The sequence below is a fragment of the Cryptomeria japonica genome, chromosome 6 (genome assembly GCF_030272615.1).
Source record: "Cryptomeria japonica chromosome 6, Sugi_1.0, whole genome shotgun sequence".
Taxonomy (NCBI): Eukaryota; Viridiplantae; Streptophyta; class Pinopsida; order Cupressales; family Cupressaceae; genus Cryptomeria; species Cryptomeria japonica.
The window spans coordinates 508,716,784-508,739,207 of record NC_081410.1 but is presented as its reverse complement, the minus strand read 5'-3'; the positions used below and the strand labels follow the sequence as shown (position 1 = coordinate 508,739,207).

General features: G+C 33.6%; 1 protein-coding gene across 1 annotated transcript; it reads left to right on the top strand.

Moving 5' to 3' along the window:
* Window positions 1–10,222: 10,222 nt before the first annotated feature.
* Window positions 10,223–13,145, top strand: LOC131052815 (uncharacterized). Its single transcript, XM_057987440.1, has 2 exons — window positions 10,223–10,402; window positions 12,507–13,145. Exons 1-2 carry the CDS (start codon window positions 10,223–10,225, stop codon window positions 13,143–13,145), a joined length of 819 nt encoding a protein of 272 aa, XP_057843423.1.
* The last annotated feature ends 9,279 nt before the right edge of the window (window positions 13,146–22,424 follow it).

The following is a 22,424-nucleotide window of genomic DNA, read 5'->3' as shown; positions in this document are numbered from 1 at the left end:
CTTATGAAGATTTGTTTCCATTGGAGTGGATAGATGTTTACAATCCATCATACCAAATTTGGTCAAGACATCAGTGGTGTATTTTCATTGGTTTAGGAAAATATAATTCTCTTTTTGCCATACTTCTAGACCCATAAAATAGTGTAGAAGACCTAGATCCTTCATATCAAATTCAACATCAATATCTTGTTTGCATTTTGCAATAAGATGATCTTCTCCTATTATCAACAAGTCATCAACATAGAAAACAAGTATTAACATGTTACCATTCGATATTTTGAAGTATATGTTAGGATCTGCTTCATTTTTGGAATATCCTAGCTTGGAGAGATAACTATCTATCCTTTCATACCATTCCCTGGGAGCTTTCTTAAGGCCATAGAGAGTTTTTTTTAGTTTACACACATAGAGGTTTCTATCATGTGTAGAAAAGCCCTCAGGTTGTTCTATATATACATCTTCCTCAATAACACCATTCAAACATGTGGTCTTTATGTCCATTTGATGTATCTTTCACCCTTTAGACGCTGCAATGGCAATAATGGTTCTTACAGAAGTATATCAGGCAACTCGAGTAAATTTCTCTTCGTATTCAATTCCAGCCTTTTGAGAAAACTTCCTAGCAACAAATTTGGCTTTGTGTTTTTCAATACTACCATCTAGTGCATATTTGGTTTTGAATAACAACTTTGAAGAGACATTTGATTTGTCTTTTGGTCTAGGTACAATGTCCCAAACATCATTTTTTAAGATAGATTGGTATTCCTCAATCATTGCATCTTTCCAATCTTGACATGTTAAAGCCTCTTCAACGTTTGATGGTTCATATTTTGTAAGCTCGGTCATGAGTGCAACATAACATGATTGAATTCTTGTTTTCTTATTCTCTCAGAATATTTCTTCAGGTTCCACATTATTTTCTTCAATCATCTTTCTTGCCTATAGTGGTCTTTTCTTGTTGTTAGGATTTTCAGCATTCTCAAAATTAGATGATTGAGGTTCATGATCTTCTATACTATTCTCCCTTCGATTCTCAATTGTAGGATTTTCATTTGATTCCATGGTTTGATCATCTTCTGCACTTAGAGAGAGTTTATAAGCATCATCTTCTTCAAATTTGACATCTCTACTGATTTCAATAGATCTTCATCCTGGAATATAGACTCTGTATCCTTTAGTGGTTTCACTTTAGCCAACAAATATGCCTTTCTTCCCAGAGGGTTCTAGTTTGGTCATCTTTTCTTTAGGAACGTGAATATACACATGAAAACCAAAGATTCTTAGATGGCTTAAATCTGGTTTATTCCCTATAAAGGCTTCTTCATGTGTTATATTCTCTAAGATTGAATGTGGGCATCTGTTTTGAATGTACACAGTTGTATTTGAGGCTTCAACCCAGAATGAGATATGTAGATTTTGATCATGAATCACAGATTTAGCGGCTTTGATGATGGTTTTGTTTTTCCTTTCCGTGACTCCATTCTATTGAGGATTATAAGGTACTATATACCCCCTCTTAATCCCAACAGAAATGCAAAATTCTTTAAAAAAATTTAGAGATATATTCACCCCCATTATCTAATCTTACAATCTTTATTTTCTTCCCAGTTTGATTTTCCACTAAGCCTTTAAATTATTTGAATTTAAATAACACTTCAATTGATTCTTTGAGTTTTATGAAATAGATCCAAGATTTCCTAGAGTAGTCATCAACAAATATCACATAATACAAAAATCCCTTTAGTGATGGTAATGACATTGGACCACACAAATCAGTGTGGACAAGTTCTAGTACAACTTTTGATTTGTGTTCACTTGAAGGAAAGGACCCTTTTGAGTTCTTCCCTAGACCCCATCCTTTACAAGTTCCAACATGACCAGACTTTAGATTGGGTAATCCTATGGTGATCTTTCCTATAGAAGGTAGAGCACTAAATCAAAGATGTCCTAATCTTCTATGCCAAATTTCATTAGGATTTGATACTTCAAGATTTAGTGCTTGTTTTTTAGCATTACATAATTCATATAAACTACCGTCTCTAGATCCTATAAGAATATCATTCTTTATGTTTGAATTTTTAGGCCAGAGTAGAACTTTATATTCATGGAAGGTAACGTGATATCCTTGATTAGCTAGTCCTGAAATAGAGACCAAATTCCTTTTGATACTCGGTACAAAAAGAACATCTTTCAATTGTAATGGAACTCATGTTCTTAATTGAATTGAGCAGGTTCCAATACCTTTCACTAGATAGGTAGAATTGTCTCCAACTGGAACTTCTTTAGTAAAGTTGGATACGCCTTCAAGTCTATCCTCCACTCTAACACTGTTCACCATGCTTGTTTTTCCTTTGATTCTGAATGCAAGTCTGAATTTTAATTTAACATGTCACTATCTTCTATTTATTTCTCTACCAACTTGGATCTAATACCATGTTAAGGAATATAGATCAGAGATAGAGAAAACAATAGTGTTTTCTTTAAATGTATATCTGATATATATATTTGATTTTGTCAAAGAATAACTGATTTATTATCGACTACTTGTTGTAAACGTAATTGCCACTGTTATTGATTGTCATTTTCTACAAGCATCGATATCATATGTATATCGGTGAAGGGTTATGTCTACTTAGAGGCATGACCCCTACGTGGCATCATGCCACATAGGGTCATGACCCTATGTAGCCATAGCGCTTTAGTATACATTGTCAACCATTATTAGTTTTGCACTGAATTTACTTACGGTGCTTGATACTATCGTGATTAATAACAGGTCAGTAGTAGTAATACCGAATACAATTTGAAAGGCATTGAATACAATGATAATATGTTAATGTTACTTTCATTAAATATATAGATATGCATATATATATGTATTTCTATTCAAACACACACACATACATATATGGATAATAATATATTGCTTGCTTCAATCTGAATGAGGCTACATCCTTAACACCCTTAGCACACTATAGGACCTATAACGACACCAAATAGTGTCCTAAGGAGTCATATAACACCATATGACCCTTTAGGACACCATATGGTGTTGTTATGGGTCATATGGTGTCCTGAGAGGTCATATGACATCCTATGACCCCTAAAATGTTCGCAAGCCCAACGGTATTTTTTTTCACCTTGTGCACGCTAAGAGAGAGAGAGAGAGAGAGAGAGAGAGAGAGAGAGAGAGAGAGAGAGAGAGAGAGAGAGAGAGAGAGAGAGAGAGAGAGAGAGATAGAGAGGGAGAGTAAGAGAGGAGAGAGAGAGAGAGAGAGAGAGAGAGAGAGAGAGAGAGAGAGAGAGAGAGAGAGAGATGGGTTATGGAGGAAGGGAGAGGGAGGGAGAGGGAGAGGGAGAGGGAGAGAGAGGGAGAAAATACACATGCATACACACATATGTATGTATATATATACTTAATATATTTTATATTATTATATACATATATAGATAAATATTATATAATATGTATTTATATATTATTTATTATTATATACATATATATATAAATATTATATAATATATATTTATATATTATATGTATATACACATATTATATATACAATATCATATTATACACACTCCCAAAATTTAAACAGATGTAGTGCGTACACTCTTTTTATAGTTAAGATAGAGCTTACGCGCTTCTTACACCATAATTACCCCATACACTCTTTTTATACAATAGGTACCCCGTACGCGCTTTTGACTATTGAGGCTTGGAAATAAGCTTGGATGACAAAGTTGCGGTTTTTTGAAGTTTGAATTCCCTCCATTTCCCTCCTTTTTGACGCGTTTTATTTTATCAACTTGGTTTCTCGACTTTGTCATCATCAAGTTTACACTTCATCAAGTGGGTATTTCTAAAATTGCCACCATATTTTCACCCATCTTCTAAGCTTTCTAACCAAATAATTTTTTTTAAAATTTTAACAACAACATACTATTATTGAATTTCTTTTACTAGTGTCTTCATAGTTCTCACAGACATACGTGCATCATTATTTTAATAAGTTTTGATATACTTATCCAAATTTTAAAAAATTTATATATTATTGTAGTGCACTTGATTATTTACAATTTAAAAAAAATAAAATTGTATTTTTTTTTTTATAGTGCAACTTATGCTTCGCGCACGAACATGTACCTAATTTTCAGGATGTGCTTGATTGGAAAAATCATAAAAAAAATACTCAACAAAAGATTACAAAAAAATACACATCTTCTTGTGCTCACTCTTACCTATCTTTCTGCCAAAGGATTTCTCAAAATACTAAATCTAACTATGACTTTTTTGATGCACACGTCAAACACTATGTTATGATTTTTTGAAAAGATGAGGGTCTATTTTTTGTGCGCAAAGGATTTGACTACCTTAAGCTTATCCAATTTTGAAAAAAAATAGTAGTTTGAAAACTATATTCAGAGTACTACAATATTTGTTGTTTTATTATCTTCATATTTTGAGTGGATGTCTTTCAAATTTTGTCTCCCAGTTTAGGTTCACCTAATTTCATAAAAAAAGTGTCCACATATACCCCCTTTTTGACCACCATCTTTTTGCACTTACCCATAAGTCAGTTGGATTAGATCATTTTGATATAGACATGGTGATGGATATGTCAATGTGATATAATGTGAAATATATCAGAGAGATTATGTATGTGAGGATATTTATGTAGGGGTTATTCCAGTTAAGGGTTTAGGGTTTCAGACTGGAATAGACAAAGCTTAAACTAAAAATGTATTCTGGCATAGAAGATGCTATCTTAGTAGTTCAACACTTCTCCAGATTGTAGTTTGGATTTATATGTAGTTTGTGAGGCTCCATTTGTGATTGAGCAGTGTGCTCTAGGCTGTAAGCCTTCCTGCAAGTGCAGGCCCCTTTTACTTTGTAATATCTCTTCATATGGCCAATGAACTGATATTGTGAGTAACAAATCCCATTGTGGTCTTTCCTCTTTGAGGTTTTCCACATATAATTTTGTGTGTTATGATTCTCATTTATGTGATTGGCTTATTGGTTGCTTTACTTCTTTAAATTCTGTATGTACTGGTATACTGGTTGGTGTATGCATGTTTTAATAAGGCTAAAATTAATTCATCTGGTATAACACTTATTCATGCCCCCCCCCTCTCAGTGTTATTGGATTCCAACAAGATAAACTCCACCTTTTCTATCCGCTTGTTGGTAGGAGAAAGGATTACAAGGATATTTGGTTCACTTGGTGTAGTGCTTAACAAGGTAGGAGAAGGATTTATTCTAGGTTGGACTCGTTCGATGCTAATAAGGTTTCTTGCTCCTTCATGCAGGACGATGTTGGATCCACTATTAAAGTTCACCCATATTTTCTTTTGGATCATCACCCTATCCTTGTGCATATTGCTATTAACTCCAACTCTATCCCTCTGATTAGGAAAAGGGATAACTTCTTTCTTAATGTCAGGTTGTTAGAGAATCCTCATGTCAAGAGTGCTTTATTTATATTTAGGAAAATCAATAAATTGACCCATTGTGGATCTTCTTCCATTAGTAGGTGGAACTAGAATGTTCATAGTTGAAAGAACCTTTGTTAGACACTGGGCAAGAAATTTTCCAAGGATGGTAGGAAGTAGGAGAAATAGCTCGCTGATAAATTACTACTCTAGGAATCACGAGCCCAAGGTGACCTCAGTAATTGTGACCTATCACTTGCTATCAATAATACTAAAGATTGTCTTAGATTTCTGCAACATAGGAAGGCTCAGGGAGCCAAATTTAGGGCAAGGCTTAATTAGATGCAATTCAGGAACAAGGGCTCAAAGTTATTCTTTAATATGTTGAGGTAGAAGGAACACAAGGACAAAGTGGATTTGGGAAGAGGGGATGGAGATGACTTAGATTGATGATATCAAATCCACCTTTTTTGCATACTTTAAAAATCTATTTACTTTTGGTTATGTCTCTTCTTTTTGCACCTCTGCAGTTGATCAATGTAGGGCCCTCATCCTTAGGAAAATATCGAATAAGGATGTTGAGACTCTTAACAAGGCCATCTCTCATGATGAAATCATTAAAGCCATCCATTCCTTGAATAATGATAGAGCTCCTAGACCGTATGGACTACCTGTTGAGTTCTACAAAGAAAGTAGAATGGATTGCTAAAGAACTAATTCTGGTTTCTCAAGAAGCGTTTGAAAAGGACTCCTTAGGGGCTGATATTAACATATGGGTCATAAAGTTGATCTTAAATGATGAGGATAGATTCCTCATCAATAATTGGAGGCCATTCACACTTCTTAATGTCTCCTACAAGATTATGGCTAAAGTATTGACCTTCGAAATAGAAGGCATTCTCCCTAGTATAGTCAACAATACACTAACTAGATTCATTAAGGGGAGATTTATCCTTGAAAATATAATCATAATTTGAGAGGCAATTAATTGGGTGAAAGAATCTAAACATAAGGTATCTATGCTTGTTGTCGATTTTGAGAAAGGATATGATCTAGTGGAGAGGGGTTTCCTACTCATGATGCTAGAATCTTTTCGTCTACCTAAAGAATTTTGTCAGATGGTTTTTGTTCTCTTAAAGGATGCCTCAGCTCAAATTGAGGTCAATGGCTCTAGAACTCAATCACTCTCCCTAACTGGGTCTATTAGAAAGGGGTGCCCATTGGCCTCAACCCTATTTGTCATTGTGGTTGATGCTATTTTTCATCTACTCGGAGATGTGTCCTTCTCTCCAAGGGTTAAAGGCTTATGCCTATGCAATAATATTGATTTAGTGAATGTACAATTCACAGATGATACAACTTTCTTTCTTCAACTGGATGAGATGAATTTTAACTCTTTCATGATAAAATTGAAACTATTTTGTGAAGCTTATAGAGATAAAATCTCTGCTCCTAGATTCATATTGTTGGGATGGGATGACCCCCCCCTCAATGCCTTTCCAATTTTGGCTTCCAATGAGGTGGGCCTTCTAAACAAGTAAGATATGTGGACATTCCTTTTGCAGTCAACCCCTGCTTGAAAGAGATGTGGCTATGGATTGAAGCCAAATGGATAAGAAACTTAACAAGTGGAATAATCTCTATCTCTCCCTAGCAAGAAAACTACAAGTTTGCCCAAAAATTATCTCTTCCTATAGTGTTTACTATGCTTCAGTATGAATTTTCAGTAGCTATAAAATTAATGAGATTTAGAAGGCTATCAAAAAATTCCTATGGTCCGATGGGAGAGGCAACAAAAAATGGCATTCTATCGGCTAGAAATGGTGTTGTTTGGGGAAAGTTATGGGTGGACTTGGGCTAAAGGATCTGAAACTTCAGGGTATTGTGCTAGCAGCAAAGTGGATTTTTCATGCTTTGGAAGGGGATGAACCATGGAAAGTTCTTGTTACGAATAATATTAGGCTTGTTGTTCCTAAAGAGGCTAAGTCTTGGATGATGCCCCCCTTTGGTGATCTGATTACAGGAGATTTTCCCATTACCCCAGCTAGTTCTAGTGTGTTTGAAACTATTTGGAAGGTCTAGGATTTTGTTAGACACTTGGTTTCTAATAATGTGGTCCTTGATAAGGGCTTCTCTATCTGTTGTGAGAAGTCCATCTGTTGGAACCTTATACATAAGGATAAGCCACTTGCACTCATTCAAGGATGCTCGACTAGGAAATGGGCTCAAAAAGGCATTTACACATTTAATGATATTATTTATAATAGGGCTCTCATTGGTTGGTGTGAACTTAGTCAGAAGTTTCAGTTACCCCCTTCTAATAGGAGAACCTTTTCTTTGATTTGTGAGACTTGTTCCAAGTTTGATCTTTCTAGGCCATTTATTGTGAGGAAAGATAGGCTATCCTCATACACATGGGTGGATGGATCAGCCCTGTGTAAGGTTAAATTCAAAATGATTAATAAGTCTTTACTTTCTAATGATGATCTTATTACTCATTTGAATAAGGTATGGAATATGCAATACTCTAATTGTGATTGGTAGAAGTTTCATTGGCAATCTAGTATTTCTCTGAAATATAAATGCTTTAAATGGTTATTTATCTTACGCAGGCTTCCTATTAAAAAAAATCAAAATGATGTTAGTATATGTGACTAATTTAGAACCTTTGAAAACATTATGCATATTTTCTTCAATTGTATCTTTGCTCAAGAAATCTAGAAAATGTTTGGGATACACTTTGGTAAGGGATTTTCCCACTTTGATGTTGTTACTTGTTTTATTAAAGGCATAAGGAAAGACATTAATTTCTTTTGGTCTATTGTATCTTGTGAAATTTTATGGATTATCTAGAAATATAGAAATGAGGCTAAACATTATAATATGGATAAAGTGCTTACCGAGTCTCTAGGGAAACTCATCATTTACACTGTTAATCTGCAGGTCACGTTGGTGTTGAGGCTTTCTGTCAAGAAGTTTGAACGATTCATTAAAGAATGATATGTGTAGGTATTACCGATCTGAAATCTCTCATGGATACACCTGGACCAAGTTCAACAATGAAATAACCCCCTTTGTGAGTGTGCTTGAAGCCTGTGTGAAGGAAATTAATGAAGGAAAGAGATCAGAGCAAGTTGTTCTGGCTTAGGTGGTTTAGACTGGTTTACTTCCCGACAACAAGATTACTATCTGGATGGAAGGTCCCTTGGGATGGACCTCCTAGATAGAGACATAACTCTATTATATTGTTTGCTCATATGATGTTTTTTTTTGTATTCTGGATCCACTTTGTAAAATCTTATCTATGCAACAAGTGTTGCATACATTGTCTCCCAGTCATATACTGTTATCTATTGGTTATTATGTATACTTTTAGTCTATAGTATTTGATAGGGTTATGTCTCTTCTGACAACAGTTTAAATCTTCTAAAACACATATTGTAAATTTTTGGCTTACTCTATATTTAATATTAATTTTTTTTTATTTAAGTCTATGTTTGACAATAGGGGTTTTAGATTGAAACTCTATCATAGTGTACTCTATGTTTATCAAAATCCTAACAAAAATGTAATTCTAATTCTATTTTGGTGAATCAAATCAAGTCATTTATAGATGACATTTGGTAAATATATAATCTTTAATGTTAGGTTTTAAAGGTATTAATTTTTTTTTTTAAGTTTTATAATAAATGTCGGTCCATGCAGAAAAGAAGTCATTAGAAGCAAAATATTAAAAAACTTTGAAGAGTGTATTGCACTATTAAAAGTGTCTTCGTTTCAATGAAGAAAATAAATGTGTGTCTATAGAAATGTGTTACATTAAAATATATGTTTGTGAAATTTCCATTTATATGACATAAATATTTATATTTAATAAAATATTTAAAATATTTGTTCATAAATATTAAAGTGATATAATTTAAAAACTTTTTAAAATTTGCTGTTAAAAAAAATTTAAAATAATAAAAAGAAAAATAATTTAAAAAATATATAAAATATAAATGAAGTTTATGTAAAAACATAATAGTTCATTAATTTAGACTATATAAATTGTAGATCTTTTGCTCATATCATTGTTATAGATTGAAAACCTGAATATTCATATGTTATATTCAATTTCAACTTGGATGGTCTTATATTAAGATAAGTCTTAATTTTAGCATGCTAAATTTTATTTGTAAATTGTTGACCTTTTGCTGATATCATTGACATAGATTGAAAATGGCAATATTAATATAAATCTCATATAAAATACGAGCCTGCATGGTCTTTTACTGATAAAAATCCACGTGGGTTAGGCTATCTTTAGTTTTACTAGGCTGAGGCTTATTTGCTGATGATAATATATTGTCTGATTTATTTGAATTGCTTTTAAAAAGCCAACTACTGCGTGTAGTGTATATTTCTATATTCACACGATTTATACACTTGTTTGATCAAATTCAGAGTATCGTCAATGGCATCTATGAGTGATCCATTTTAATATTTCTACTACGGCTCCCTTTGAAATGACTATGAATGTGTGTTTGTCTGGTTCCGAACTGAAACATAGCATAGTTTAAAAATCATTTAGTTACTTTCGCAATCAGGTTATGGTGGTGTAGTTTGAGGAATGCGTTACTAGTCATTACCTCCATTATTTGTATATATGGAGCTTTAAACAGATGATCAGGCGCCGGATGTTTGAAGCTCTTCAGTGTGTCTACTTCTGTTAATTACATAGTTCTGTGTGTCTTGTAGTTGGGCTCAGTATTGTAGTTAATAAATTCAATTTGAAGAAGGTTTAATGGGAGAAACACGGAGCTGGGTGAAGGGTCATTTGGATATAATACTCGTCCCAGTGGGGGTGCTAATGTTGGTAGCCTACCATTGCAGACTGCTGTACAGGATTCTCAAAACACCCAACACCACCTTCATAGGCCTCAACGCAATCAATAGGCGGGCATGGGTGAATGCTAATATGAAGGTAAACATTCGTATTCCCAACACTATTTCAGTTAGATTTTTGTCGAGTAGGAAGGACTTTTGCATCTGTTTTGTTACACAGTTAAATACTTAGTCCGTAAAATCAGATACACCATTCTTCAATAGGATTTTATAATTCTTATTTTACTTGTAATAAACTGTAGTAGAGGAAATCACATGTTAGTAAGATATGTTCAAAAAGTCTTCGGCTCCTATACCCGCACGGGCTTGCTTTGAAATTCGGGGCCCGTTGTTGATGGTTCATCCGCGGGTGCACTTGTCTCCCACCCCTATTATTCAGTGTGCTGTTTTGGTCATTTGGAAAACTCCCTATGTTTTAGAGCCTGGTTTAGGTTATTCCTTGACTCTTGTGCGCTCTGAGGTTGCAGTGGTTGGTCTCCAGAGCAATGGGAGGGTTCCGGTGCCGCGCCTTCCTTGTTCCCTGCTTCCATTGTGTCCCTTACCTCCGGTGCTTGGGTTTCGGGGGATCCATTGGATTTCCCCCTTGTTGGTAGGTCTAGGGCTGGTGGCTTTCCTATTTTAATTTTCACCTTTTTGATGCCTACACCTTTCGCTTCTGTTGTGGTTTTGTTTGAGTAGGTTTGCAGCAATGATGAGCCTTTTCTCCCCAAAAGGCGTTTATTTGTAGGTTTTTGAGAATCTGGCCTCATTATACTGATTTATACTTTCGGATCTCTGAAAACTGCTGGTATCCAGTTACAGAGGGCAATTTATATAGAGATTTATCCCTGTTGTAAGGCATTCTTCATGGCTGCTTTTGATTCAGTTGTCAATCGTGATGCTATGCTGAGCTCTCTTTCTTAGTTTTTACGGTAGCTTGCCTTTCTTCTCAATCTTTGGGTGGCATGGTTTAATGCTCTCACCAAGTCCTTTTACCAACTTTTAGTTTGGATTCATCTTCCAAATCTCTCACTTCATTTTTGTGTAACTAGAGTTACACAAGCACTGAAAATCTGTTGGCTCGTTTTATTATGGTGGATAATGCAATTATCATCTTCTCTCGTACTACTTACACTCCGATTCTTGTGGAGCTCAATTTGTTGTCTTCTATCCCAGCTGAGGTAGTTTTATAGGTTGAGGACTACTCCTAGACACAATTTATAGATTATAAAGGCATCCCTTTTTTATGTCGACAATATGTCATTGGTTCTCTGGCTTCAGCTTGTCCTTATATGAATGTTTCATTTTCGTCATCTTGATGGAAGTCTTCTAATTGTGATCTTTTCTGCAATGTTGTGTTCTGAGATAGATTGATTTGGAGAACATGTTCCTTAGGTGGTGTTGCTGCATCCATGGTTCCCGATTCACCCATTCCTCAGGTCATTTCTATTCCGTATCCTATTCTCGAGGGTATTGTGAGTGAGCCTCTTCTGGCTCGTATGGTCCCTTCTTTACAGTCCTTTATAGTTTGTCTCCCCACTAGTAGTTTGGTTCCCACTGAAGTCACAAATACATTTTACCCTCCCTACTCTTTGTTATGGTGCTAAGGATCATGAGTTTACTTAGATTGTTATTCAACATAAGAACAATGTCTTTCAAAATGTATCTCACAATCCCACACCCTGATTAAGGTGGCATGCTTCCTTAGATTAGTTGTGTCATTTGTTGCTTGTTTGTAATCAACAACTTTGTTTTAGGTCTCTCTTTATTGTTCGAATCTTTGGTGTTTTGTGACTATTCTGTATTGTGCCAACTATTGTTTGTAATCAACAACTTTGTTTTAGGTCTCTCTTTATTGTTCGAATCTTTGGTGTTTTGTGACTATTCTGTACTGTGCCAACTATTATTGTCAATAACTTTGTATAAGATCTAAGACCCTGCTTCTTCCCAACTCTAGTTTGTATGTCTTGACCCTTTTTCAAACTCATAGAGAGGAAATTATTGAGTTATTGAGTTTGTAGAACTAAAAAGTAAAAATACTTGAAATAAAATGTGTTTCATACTCAACTAATCAATTAACTAATGCATATTAAAATTGTGTGACTAAATTAACAAATCATGACTTTAAATAGCAATTTTGTGTGCTTTTGCCTTCTTATGCACATGTACTCCTGACGTTTACGACGGGCCGACTGATTTTGTAGGAGGGGATGAAGAACGGAGTGCTAGCAGTCCAAACTCTACGGAACAGCATAATGGCGTCCACGCTTTTGGCCGCAACCGCCATAACGCTCTCCTCTGTGCTAGGTATATTGATGGGTGTGGGTACCAGTCCTGGTGATTGGACTATGTATGGAATGAAAGGATCTGTCGCTTCTTCTGTCAAGTGCATGGTGGTGTTACTATGCTTTCTGGTGGCATTCATTTGCAATGCGCAATTCGTAAGGTATTACAGTCATGTTGGCTTCCTCATAAACACGCCTCCTTTGGCCCCCGAGCTCGAGAATGATCACAGACAGTATGTTTGTAGGGCAATCAATAGAGGGGCTTACTTTTGGTCACTAGGATTGAGGGCATTTTACTTCTCGTTGCCTCTATTTCTATGGAATTTTGGACCTATTCCAATGTTCGTTTCGACTTGCGTCCTCTTATCATTTCTACATTCCTTTGACACACCCAGCAACGATTTCAACGCAATTTACAACAACTGCCACCCGGAAGAGGAAGAGAAAGATCTGGGACTAGTTCGTAGCATTCTCCAGAAGCAAGAGGAAGAGGAAAATTTGCGCGCAGTTTCCAGTCGCCGCCAGTATCTGCGGAAAGAAAATGATGGAGAACCTTGAATTTAAAGATGTCAATTCGCAGATAAGGATTTTTATATGCAAATAATCTGGAACATTGTTAAAAACTCTTTAACATGTTTTCATTATGTAGTCCACCAGTAAAATGAACAATATATATTACATAGGAATAAAACAGTTTATATATACACAGATAGACTGTACGTTTCGCTTAAGCATATTTTATATCTTCTTGCATAGACTACAAAATATATGCTGATAAGACTAAATTATATTGTGTTTAATTGGCATAAACAAACCTATAAGTAACATTATAAATGATTGGAGACAAACCTCTTGAAATTTTCACTATTGATTTTTCAGATAGGTGAATATCAAGAATTTTTATAAATTATTTAACATTTCACAATTTTATGTAAAATAGGATTATGTTCAAATATTCATTTTTCAATAAATTAATTATTGATTATTTATAAACATGAAATTGTTGATAGGTAATTTTTTGACATGAAAAATAAAATAATTATTAGCATAAAGTATAAAATTATCATGGATTATTTGACCATCAAATGGTTTAATTGATTTGGATTGTCCATATTAATTGTTAGAGTTATCTTTTATTAACTAATAATTATTTATTTAATTATTAGTCTATTATACTCTATACTTAAGCTAAACCTAGGAATCCTAGAATTCATTGGAGTTTTCTCCTTTAGGATTTCGCGTATCCTTTTATAAGGATTCTCTCTTTGTAATTATTGAATTTCATTCTTGTTGCACAATCAATATGACTCCTCTTTTCTGCATCTCTGAATTCTCGCCTCCATAGTTTTTTTGCTTCTCTCCTTCTGTGACAGGTTTGCATGCAGGTGATATTTGGGAGTTGTAGAGTTGATTTTTCCTCAACTCCAATATTAATTTTATGATTTTAAATCAAGAAGTTGGCACATAATTTATGTCAAAATTGTTTGTTGTTAAACAAGATAGAGTCCCTTGATAATAAATTTGGAATCTCTAGTTGTGTGATAAATTGTTCATGTAGAGTAAGCCAAGAAGAGTCTAAATAATTCATTGATAAATGCTCAAACTGAATTCATATATTCATTTCATGTATAGAAGAAAACATTGAAAGTGGAGCCTTTCTTATTTGACTGTAGCATAAAAAACATTAAATTGTACATATAATTAATACTTTTATTTCTTACATGAAATGTTTGAAACTTTAGTTACCTAGTTCATAATCCAAAGTTAAATTAGAATTGCTTATCCATTTGAAATTTGAAAATGTCATCATTGATTTTGGGGGCAACTAGTTGTCTCACATAGTCTACCTAGATATGAAAATCAAAACTAAGTATGATATAAAGTTCACAATACTACAAAGAACTCATAACCTATTCAGGAAACATTTTCAAATCTATTATAGTCTATATGTTCATGATTCTCTTTGTAATTGGAATCAAATGTAGAGACACACATTCACACACACAAATAAATAAATATCTTGTACATATTCCATTAATACTAGAGAACAAAAAATATGCAAAATTAACATGTTGATAAATATATAGCTTACACACCTTCAATTTATAACATTTTAATGAACTTATTAAATCTTCCATATCTCTTCAAAACATTGAAAAACACGTATGTATGGGAGATCTACTATTTTAAGGTTTAGCTTATAATTATATTAAATTTTAAGATTGAATATTTTTGGAGCTTATTTTGATATTTTCCTTTTGTTGGCTTTTATATATGTGTAGTGTCATAAATTGCATACCCTTTCAATTTCACACTACATAAACCTCCCTTCAACCTTAAAAAAGACGTTTTAGTTATTATGCTAAGATCTTATTAAAATACCTTTATTTTAAGTAATTTGGTAATGTTACATAGTTTTTGGGACTTATTTTCTCAGACATGAATATTAAGCATAGATGTTTGTGTGACATGCTAGGGTCCCATAAAAATGCATGACGTAGAAATCCTTTAGATTTTTATGCTTCCTACTATCTACTAGGGTAACATCCCTATCAATGATGTTGTGTCTTGAAGACAAATGTGAATTGTCTATTTTAGACTAAAACCCTCTATTTTGAATTGAAGAATAGAAGAATAGATTCATCCATGCAATATATAGAGAACACACACACAATCTTTCTCCTTGAGTTTCTGACACACATACCATATTATTTCAACTTTACTATATCCAAAACTCTTGCATATAGGCTTTTCATAATGTTTTAAAACAACATAATCCCTTGGCATTGAACATACCATTTTGAGAAGATCATTGTTATTTTTTTGAAGAGTTCCTTCTTACTATCTCAACTATCTATCCTTCATTGTGGATGTTTGATGTTATTAGCTTCATTTTTATATCAATTGTTTTTCACTATAGTTTCATTTGGTGCATTATATTCATTGCATGTCACTTTTAATATTTCTAGCACATTTCATCCATATCTTCTCTATGTCTTCTTTATTTCCTTTTTCACTTGTAGTCTCTCATGTTACTATAGTTTCTACCCTTTTATCTTCATTTCCATTTGGTTACTTTAATGAGTTTCTATTTCATTACTTTAATACCTTGGTTTTTTTTTTATATTTTGTTTTTTGTTTTATATTTTGTTTATATTAAAATCCATCTAGGCACAAATTTGTGTTATTTTGTGGACCCCTATTTTCTACCTTTTCGCATGACAATGCACCACATTGTAGTTCACACATGGCACAATGTCTAAGAGAAATAGCTTGTGTAGTCTTTAGAACATCTATACACAATTCTATTTTCTATTTTTGTTGTTATTAGATTTCCTTCTTGTAGACAAAAATTAATTATCATTTAATTTCTATAATTAAAATTTTTATTTCTTTTACATTGTGTTAAATTTATCACTTTCAATGACAATTTTTTACATAAAAGATAAAATAAGTAGCTAAGACACTTCTTATTATCTTAAAATTCTCAAAGGATATACTTCTTTTTGTTAAGTTTGATTTCCTTTTCTACATCATGTTCAAAATATTTTATGATTATTTAACAATATTTTCTTTGGAATATGATACTTATTCTCCTCTTGGTAAAGCACTATATGTTTAAATTTATAGAGCTATTATATGTATTGTATTGCTTAATTGAATAAATCATTACACACACACCATTTGATATTACTTTTAACTATTATTTAAAATTCAAAGGTGTGTCTTTTATGAATTTTAACCACTATGAAGGAGAAATGATCAATCAATGACCTCAAAAAAATTTCTTCTTTTATTTTTAACTATGATGTTGAGTCAAATAGGAATGATGGACATGGTAAACTAATTGTAAAATGAGAATTCTACTAGATTTGTTAAATCCTATATTATTTGTAATAATAATTATTCTATAAATTACAAATAAGTGAAGAAGTTGATATTATTTCTTAATAGAAATACAATTTCTATAAATATATATTGTTTCCTTCCTAAATTTTAATTCAATTTATAAACTAATATATTTTGTAGGGAATGATCCAATAGGCATAAATTATCCACCTTCCTTAAAAATTCCACAAATGTGTTTGGGTAAATAAATTGAAAAAATAAGTAAAAGAAGGAAGAGAGAGAGAGAGAGAGAGAGAGAGAGAGAGAGAGAGAGAGAGAGAGAGAGAGAGAGAGAGAGAGAGAGAGAGAGAGAGAGAGAGAGAGAGAGAGAGAGAGAGAGAGCATCTACACATTTAAAAAAGTTCCACCTTATTATAAATAGTTTGTATTTTTTATTATTATTTTTTTTAAATTATTAATTCTTTTCTTTAATAAAGACTCAATATTCTTATAAAAGTATAAGGCTTGAATTCTAATCATTGCAAGAACATAGACTTGTGATTAATAAGATCTACAAAATTACATTGCGAAGACTATGAGATTTTGTAATATATTAGCTCAAATAATCGTTTACCTCTTATAAATTATGATGTTTTAAAAAATGACAAAGGCTATATAATGATAACCCATCATCTACAATATCAATAAAATAGTTTTGATAGTCAATAGGGTTTTTCCTTCAATGAAAGGGTAGGTTTGTTTCCAAACATATATCTCATTAGCTATCACATAGATCTATAACATATATTGGAGTTATCCTCACTTGTGAAAATTTATGGATTTCATATTAGAATGAATAACTATTGTATATAGCATTCGTCAGTTGGGTTTGGTATTCAAAATTTTGAACTCCCCCAGGGCAGGAAATCAAGAGAGTTGTAGAGATGGTGGTGGGGTAGCATGTGCGGTCTGTTGGCAACAACAATGAGGGAAAACTTGATAATATGATGAAACTATACCGATCTGGTCAACTACTGAGAGGGGAAGGGTGAATCACTAGATAGAAAATAAACTAAACTTTCACTAAACTTAATCCCAACTCAGAAATAACTTGCTACTCTACTTGGTTTAGACACTGTATCAAAAATTACAATTGCACTGTCAAACTTTACAGGTTGACCAAAACATCAATGATACAATGCAATAGATATGAAACTCAAATACCATTTAACCAAAACATTAACCCACTTTACTAGCACCAGTAGTAGCTCTTTTCAGATCATTTTTGGTCATCTAAACATATCTAAGTGACTTTATAAGTTAATCATATCAACCATATCAAAACACATCCACAAAATCATTCACCAATTGACACAATAATTTTTCATGTGGAAACCCAAATGGGAAAAACTACGGTGGGGATGAATACCCACAAGTATTTTGAACTCTTCTGAAGTTCACCCTTTTAGGAGCCAAGCCTTTTTAGAAGCTTATGCAATAATGTCCTGTTAAGAATAGATCCAGTTAAGGACCACCCGATTAAGGGATTGACTATAATACCCTGTTAAAGGCAATCTCAGTAGAGGATTTCAAATCCAAGATAATGGATCACCTGATTAGAGGATTTAAACAACACCAAGCCTGTTAAAGCTTACCTGATTAATGGTTAGAGAACAACACATTCTTTGTTGATCTGAAAATAACACTACCTTGCTTAATCAGATCCTTTTCTACTCCTATCTGCCTTCACAACATTCTACAAACACTCCTTCTTGATTGACAACAATCACACTACAACACTTAACCAGATTTTCCAACACAATTGCAAACAACATGTCAACCTTAAATATAAATACAATAGGTCGGTAACACATCACAAAACCTACAAATCTCATATAGATTACAAACATATCGGTTCAATCATAACCGTTGGATTACATTGCAATCAACTGCACATTGTTCTAGACAACTTCAACGGCTCCTAGATCATCACACATTGGATCTTGTAGCTCATCACATGTTTTTTACTACATGCAAGGCATTTTATCATTCCCAATTTAAACAATTATCTTCATGTGCCAAATCTAGTTTGAAACTCATCACGTGCATCATGCTTACATGGCATCTTCATCTCCGATCATCATTCGGTAATAGATCATCACAACTGATTCACCAAGCTCCATCGGTTAGGGTTTTATATATGAACTGGTTAGTGTTACCGGTTGATCACTCTGCTTCAATAATAATACTAGTTCGATTTTCCTACACTACTTTACTACCGGTTTCTTTTCTGCATCATTACCGGTTCTAATATAACTTCATTACTGGTTGTTGTTGACATCAATGACCATACTATACTTTATCAATACAATCTTCATGCAATTCCAACAATCTCCCCCTTTTGCATTGATGACAATACAAATATCAATACCCTTTGATTTTGATGATTGAAAGTAAAGAACATAAATAGGTATAGGAACCTTGGTTTACATTTTTCCCATGTAATCTCCTTCAATTTTATCTTCATTTCTTCAGCTTGTAACTAGCTATTCAATCATATACAGTTCTTCTCCCCCTTTGACAACAATGCCAAAGTGAAGGTTAACCATTCAATGCTTCACTAGTCTGCAACTAGCTGCTCCCCCTATAGAGTAGCTCCACTCTACACCAATCCATCTTCAAGATTTTCAATACGCTCTGGGACTGATATCTTCAAGATCTTCTTAATTGACTTCATGTAGGGGTACAACCCCTAAGTTACCTCTAAGCTACTCAAATGTAGCCTTAGGCAGAGGTTTAGTAAAGATATTCACTAGCTGTTCCTTAGTAGATACATGCTCCAGTTGTTAAAGATAATAGCTTCAGTCAGATAAATATGATCATGAATAAGACTTACATCATCAGAATATTTCATATATGTATACCAAAATACATAGCAAAAACCATTGTGGTTATTATTACTATGTACATTAATATATATACATGATCTTTCCATGAATAAATTAAATGATATAATGATTGATCATATATCGATTGTCATCTCCCTAGTATAAAATCAAAAATCATGTATTATCCACTTACTGTCGATAAAGAGCATTGACTACCCTCTTCGATCCATCATAAATCGATAATGTGTATTGATTTATCTAAATCAATTATGTGTATCGATTAACTGACTTTTCAGTTTAACATACTGATTGTCAATCGGTTATGTTAACTGAATAGTTAATCTCGAATGATGAATTGATATCCATTTAATTGTTTGTAATGGCAAACTAATTGTTAATGCCACCGATTATGAATCAGTATTAGTTTATAAACAATAAACAGTTTACTAATGCCACCGATTATGAATAGGTATTGGTTATGTTAGATGGATAGACATATCGGTGGAGAGACATGCCTCCACATGAGTGGAGACATCTCTATCTATTGATGTGCCTCCCCATATAATATATATGACTCACAAATAGATCGATGAGGAGTGTACTGAAATAAATTAGTGCAAATCCAAGAAGATTGATCTTATTCTAAACACAACAATAGTTATGATATAATCAACAGCACGTGAAGTAGTATTAAAACTTTGGAATTCAATATTCCTTTTGAACATACTATCTCTCCACATACTAGTAGCAACCTGCAAGAATCATAGGTTAGGAAGATCATCAATTGTGAGATAATAAATTTAAAAGACACCTCTATTTTATCTACTAAGAAATATATTTTATATTAACATGGTATAAAAGCAAGGTCAAGGCAGATCCGATTAGATTTGAGATAGTACATTAATCTATACTATCATTTTTCTCAATAGGAAAAATCACATTCCTTTCTTCATAATGGCGAGCAGAGTCAGATTCAAAGATCATCTTGAAGGAGTAGAAAATTTTGTATCATGGAAGTTTAGGATCATGCTTACCTTAACAGAGAATGAACTAGATTCATCTAAAAAAGGAGACATACCTGAACCAGATGACGATGTTGAGAAAATTCAATAGAACAAGAACAATGGAAAAGCCATGAAAGTGATCGTGGATGTAGCTAGAGACCATATAGTTCCAATTATTTCAAAGTATGACACAACATACCACATGTTTATATCACTTGAAGACATGTATGAAATAAACAATACCAACAGAGCTCTCACGTTGAAAAGACAACTCCATCATGTAAAGATGAATAATGGAGAAACTATCACATCATATTTTATGAGTATCACTAAATTGAGGGACCAACTTTCCATAATTGGCCATCTAATTGACAAGAAGGAGTTAATGTTGATGGCTCTAAATGGACTCCAAATATCATGGGAATCATTTATTCAAGGAATAAGTGAATGCTCAAAACTTCCCAAGTTCGATCGGTTGAAGATGGATTGCATTCAAGAAAAATATAGATTGATTACTAGGGAGATTGACCAAAATGCAATCAATGAAGACATTAATGTGTTGAATTCTCACTCTCACAAGAAAGGGAAGAAGAGGAACTTCAAGAGGAAGAAGTAGAGGGGCACCAAAAGAAAAGGCTCTTCCAAGAAGAGGAGGGACATGTCTCTAGTGCAATGCTTCAGATGTGATAAGAATGGACACTATGCTATGAAGTGTTTGGATAGGCCAAAACAACAAGCCTCCATTATTAAAGTTGAAAAGGCTAGAATGGAGAATGAACCCGAGCAGTTTGTCTTCTATTCAGCCTTATCAAGCCAAGTATCAACCAATCTCAACACCTAGGTAATTGATAGTGGAGCCTCGTGCCATATCACCAGATTCAGAGAACACCTAGACACTATGGTGGAAAAGTTTGATGAGGAAGTAACCATTGGGGATGATTCTAACTACCCATTCAAAGCGATTGGAACCCATACCATAAATCTAAAATCAGGCATATCTCTTCAGCTTATAGGAGTATTATTTGTGCCAAGAATAAAGATAAATCTAGTCTCCATTTCTGCACTGGAAGACAAAGGGTATAGGATAACCTTCATGGAAGGCAGCGTTATAGCATGGCCAAAGAACTCCACAATCAAGAAGGATCATACTATAGGAGTTAGACATAGATGCCTCTACAAACTATGCACTACTCCCACTCATGCCCTAATTCACGAAACGTTAAACTCAAACCAGATTTGGCACAAAAGATTAGGGCATCTCCATTTTCGTTATCTACCCTCCATAGAGAAAATGGAAATTGGTTTGCCTAAGCTAAATCAAAATCATGAAGGAACTTGCAAGGGTTGTGCTCTAGGAAAGAATACAAAAGGAACTTTCCACAATAGTGATAGAAAATCTAAAAAATGTATTAGAACTAATTCACTCTGATTTATGTGGACCCATGTCTATAACCTGTATAGGAGGATTCTTGTACTATCTAATATTTATAGATGACTTCTCTAGGAAAACCTAGATATATTTTCTTAAATGTAAAGAGTCTGAACAAATCCTTATAAGGTTCAAGGAATTCAAAGCTCTTGTAGAAAACATGCCAGGGAAGAAAATCAAAACATTAAGGACAAACAATGGGGGGGGAATATACTTCAAACATTTTTAACGAGTTTTGTGTAAATACGGGGATTAGGAGGGAGTTTTGTGTTGAAGCCTCTAGAATAGCTGTCTACATCCAAAATAGATTCCCTCATTCACTTCTAGATAAGAAAACACCTGAAGAAGAATTTACTCACATCAAACCTGATATAAGTCATCCAAGAATCTTTGGTTGTCTGGTCTACTTACATATACCTAAAGAAAAGAGGTTTGAGTTAGAACCCTCACACATAAAACAAATGTTTGCAGGCTATAGTGAAACATCTAAAGCCTATAGGATATACATACCTGGCCAAAGATTAATTGAACTTAGTAGAGATGTCATCTTTGAGGAAGACATTGCTTTCAGGAAATCCAAAGGCTCTCTTGAGATAGAAGATCAAGATCCTCCTGACAATATAGAAGAGGATCATGCTCCTGAGATTCAGAGGGAGACTCCTGAAGAAATTAACAATGAAGATAAATT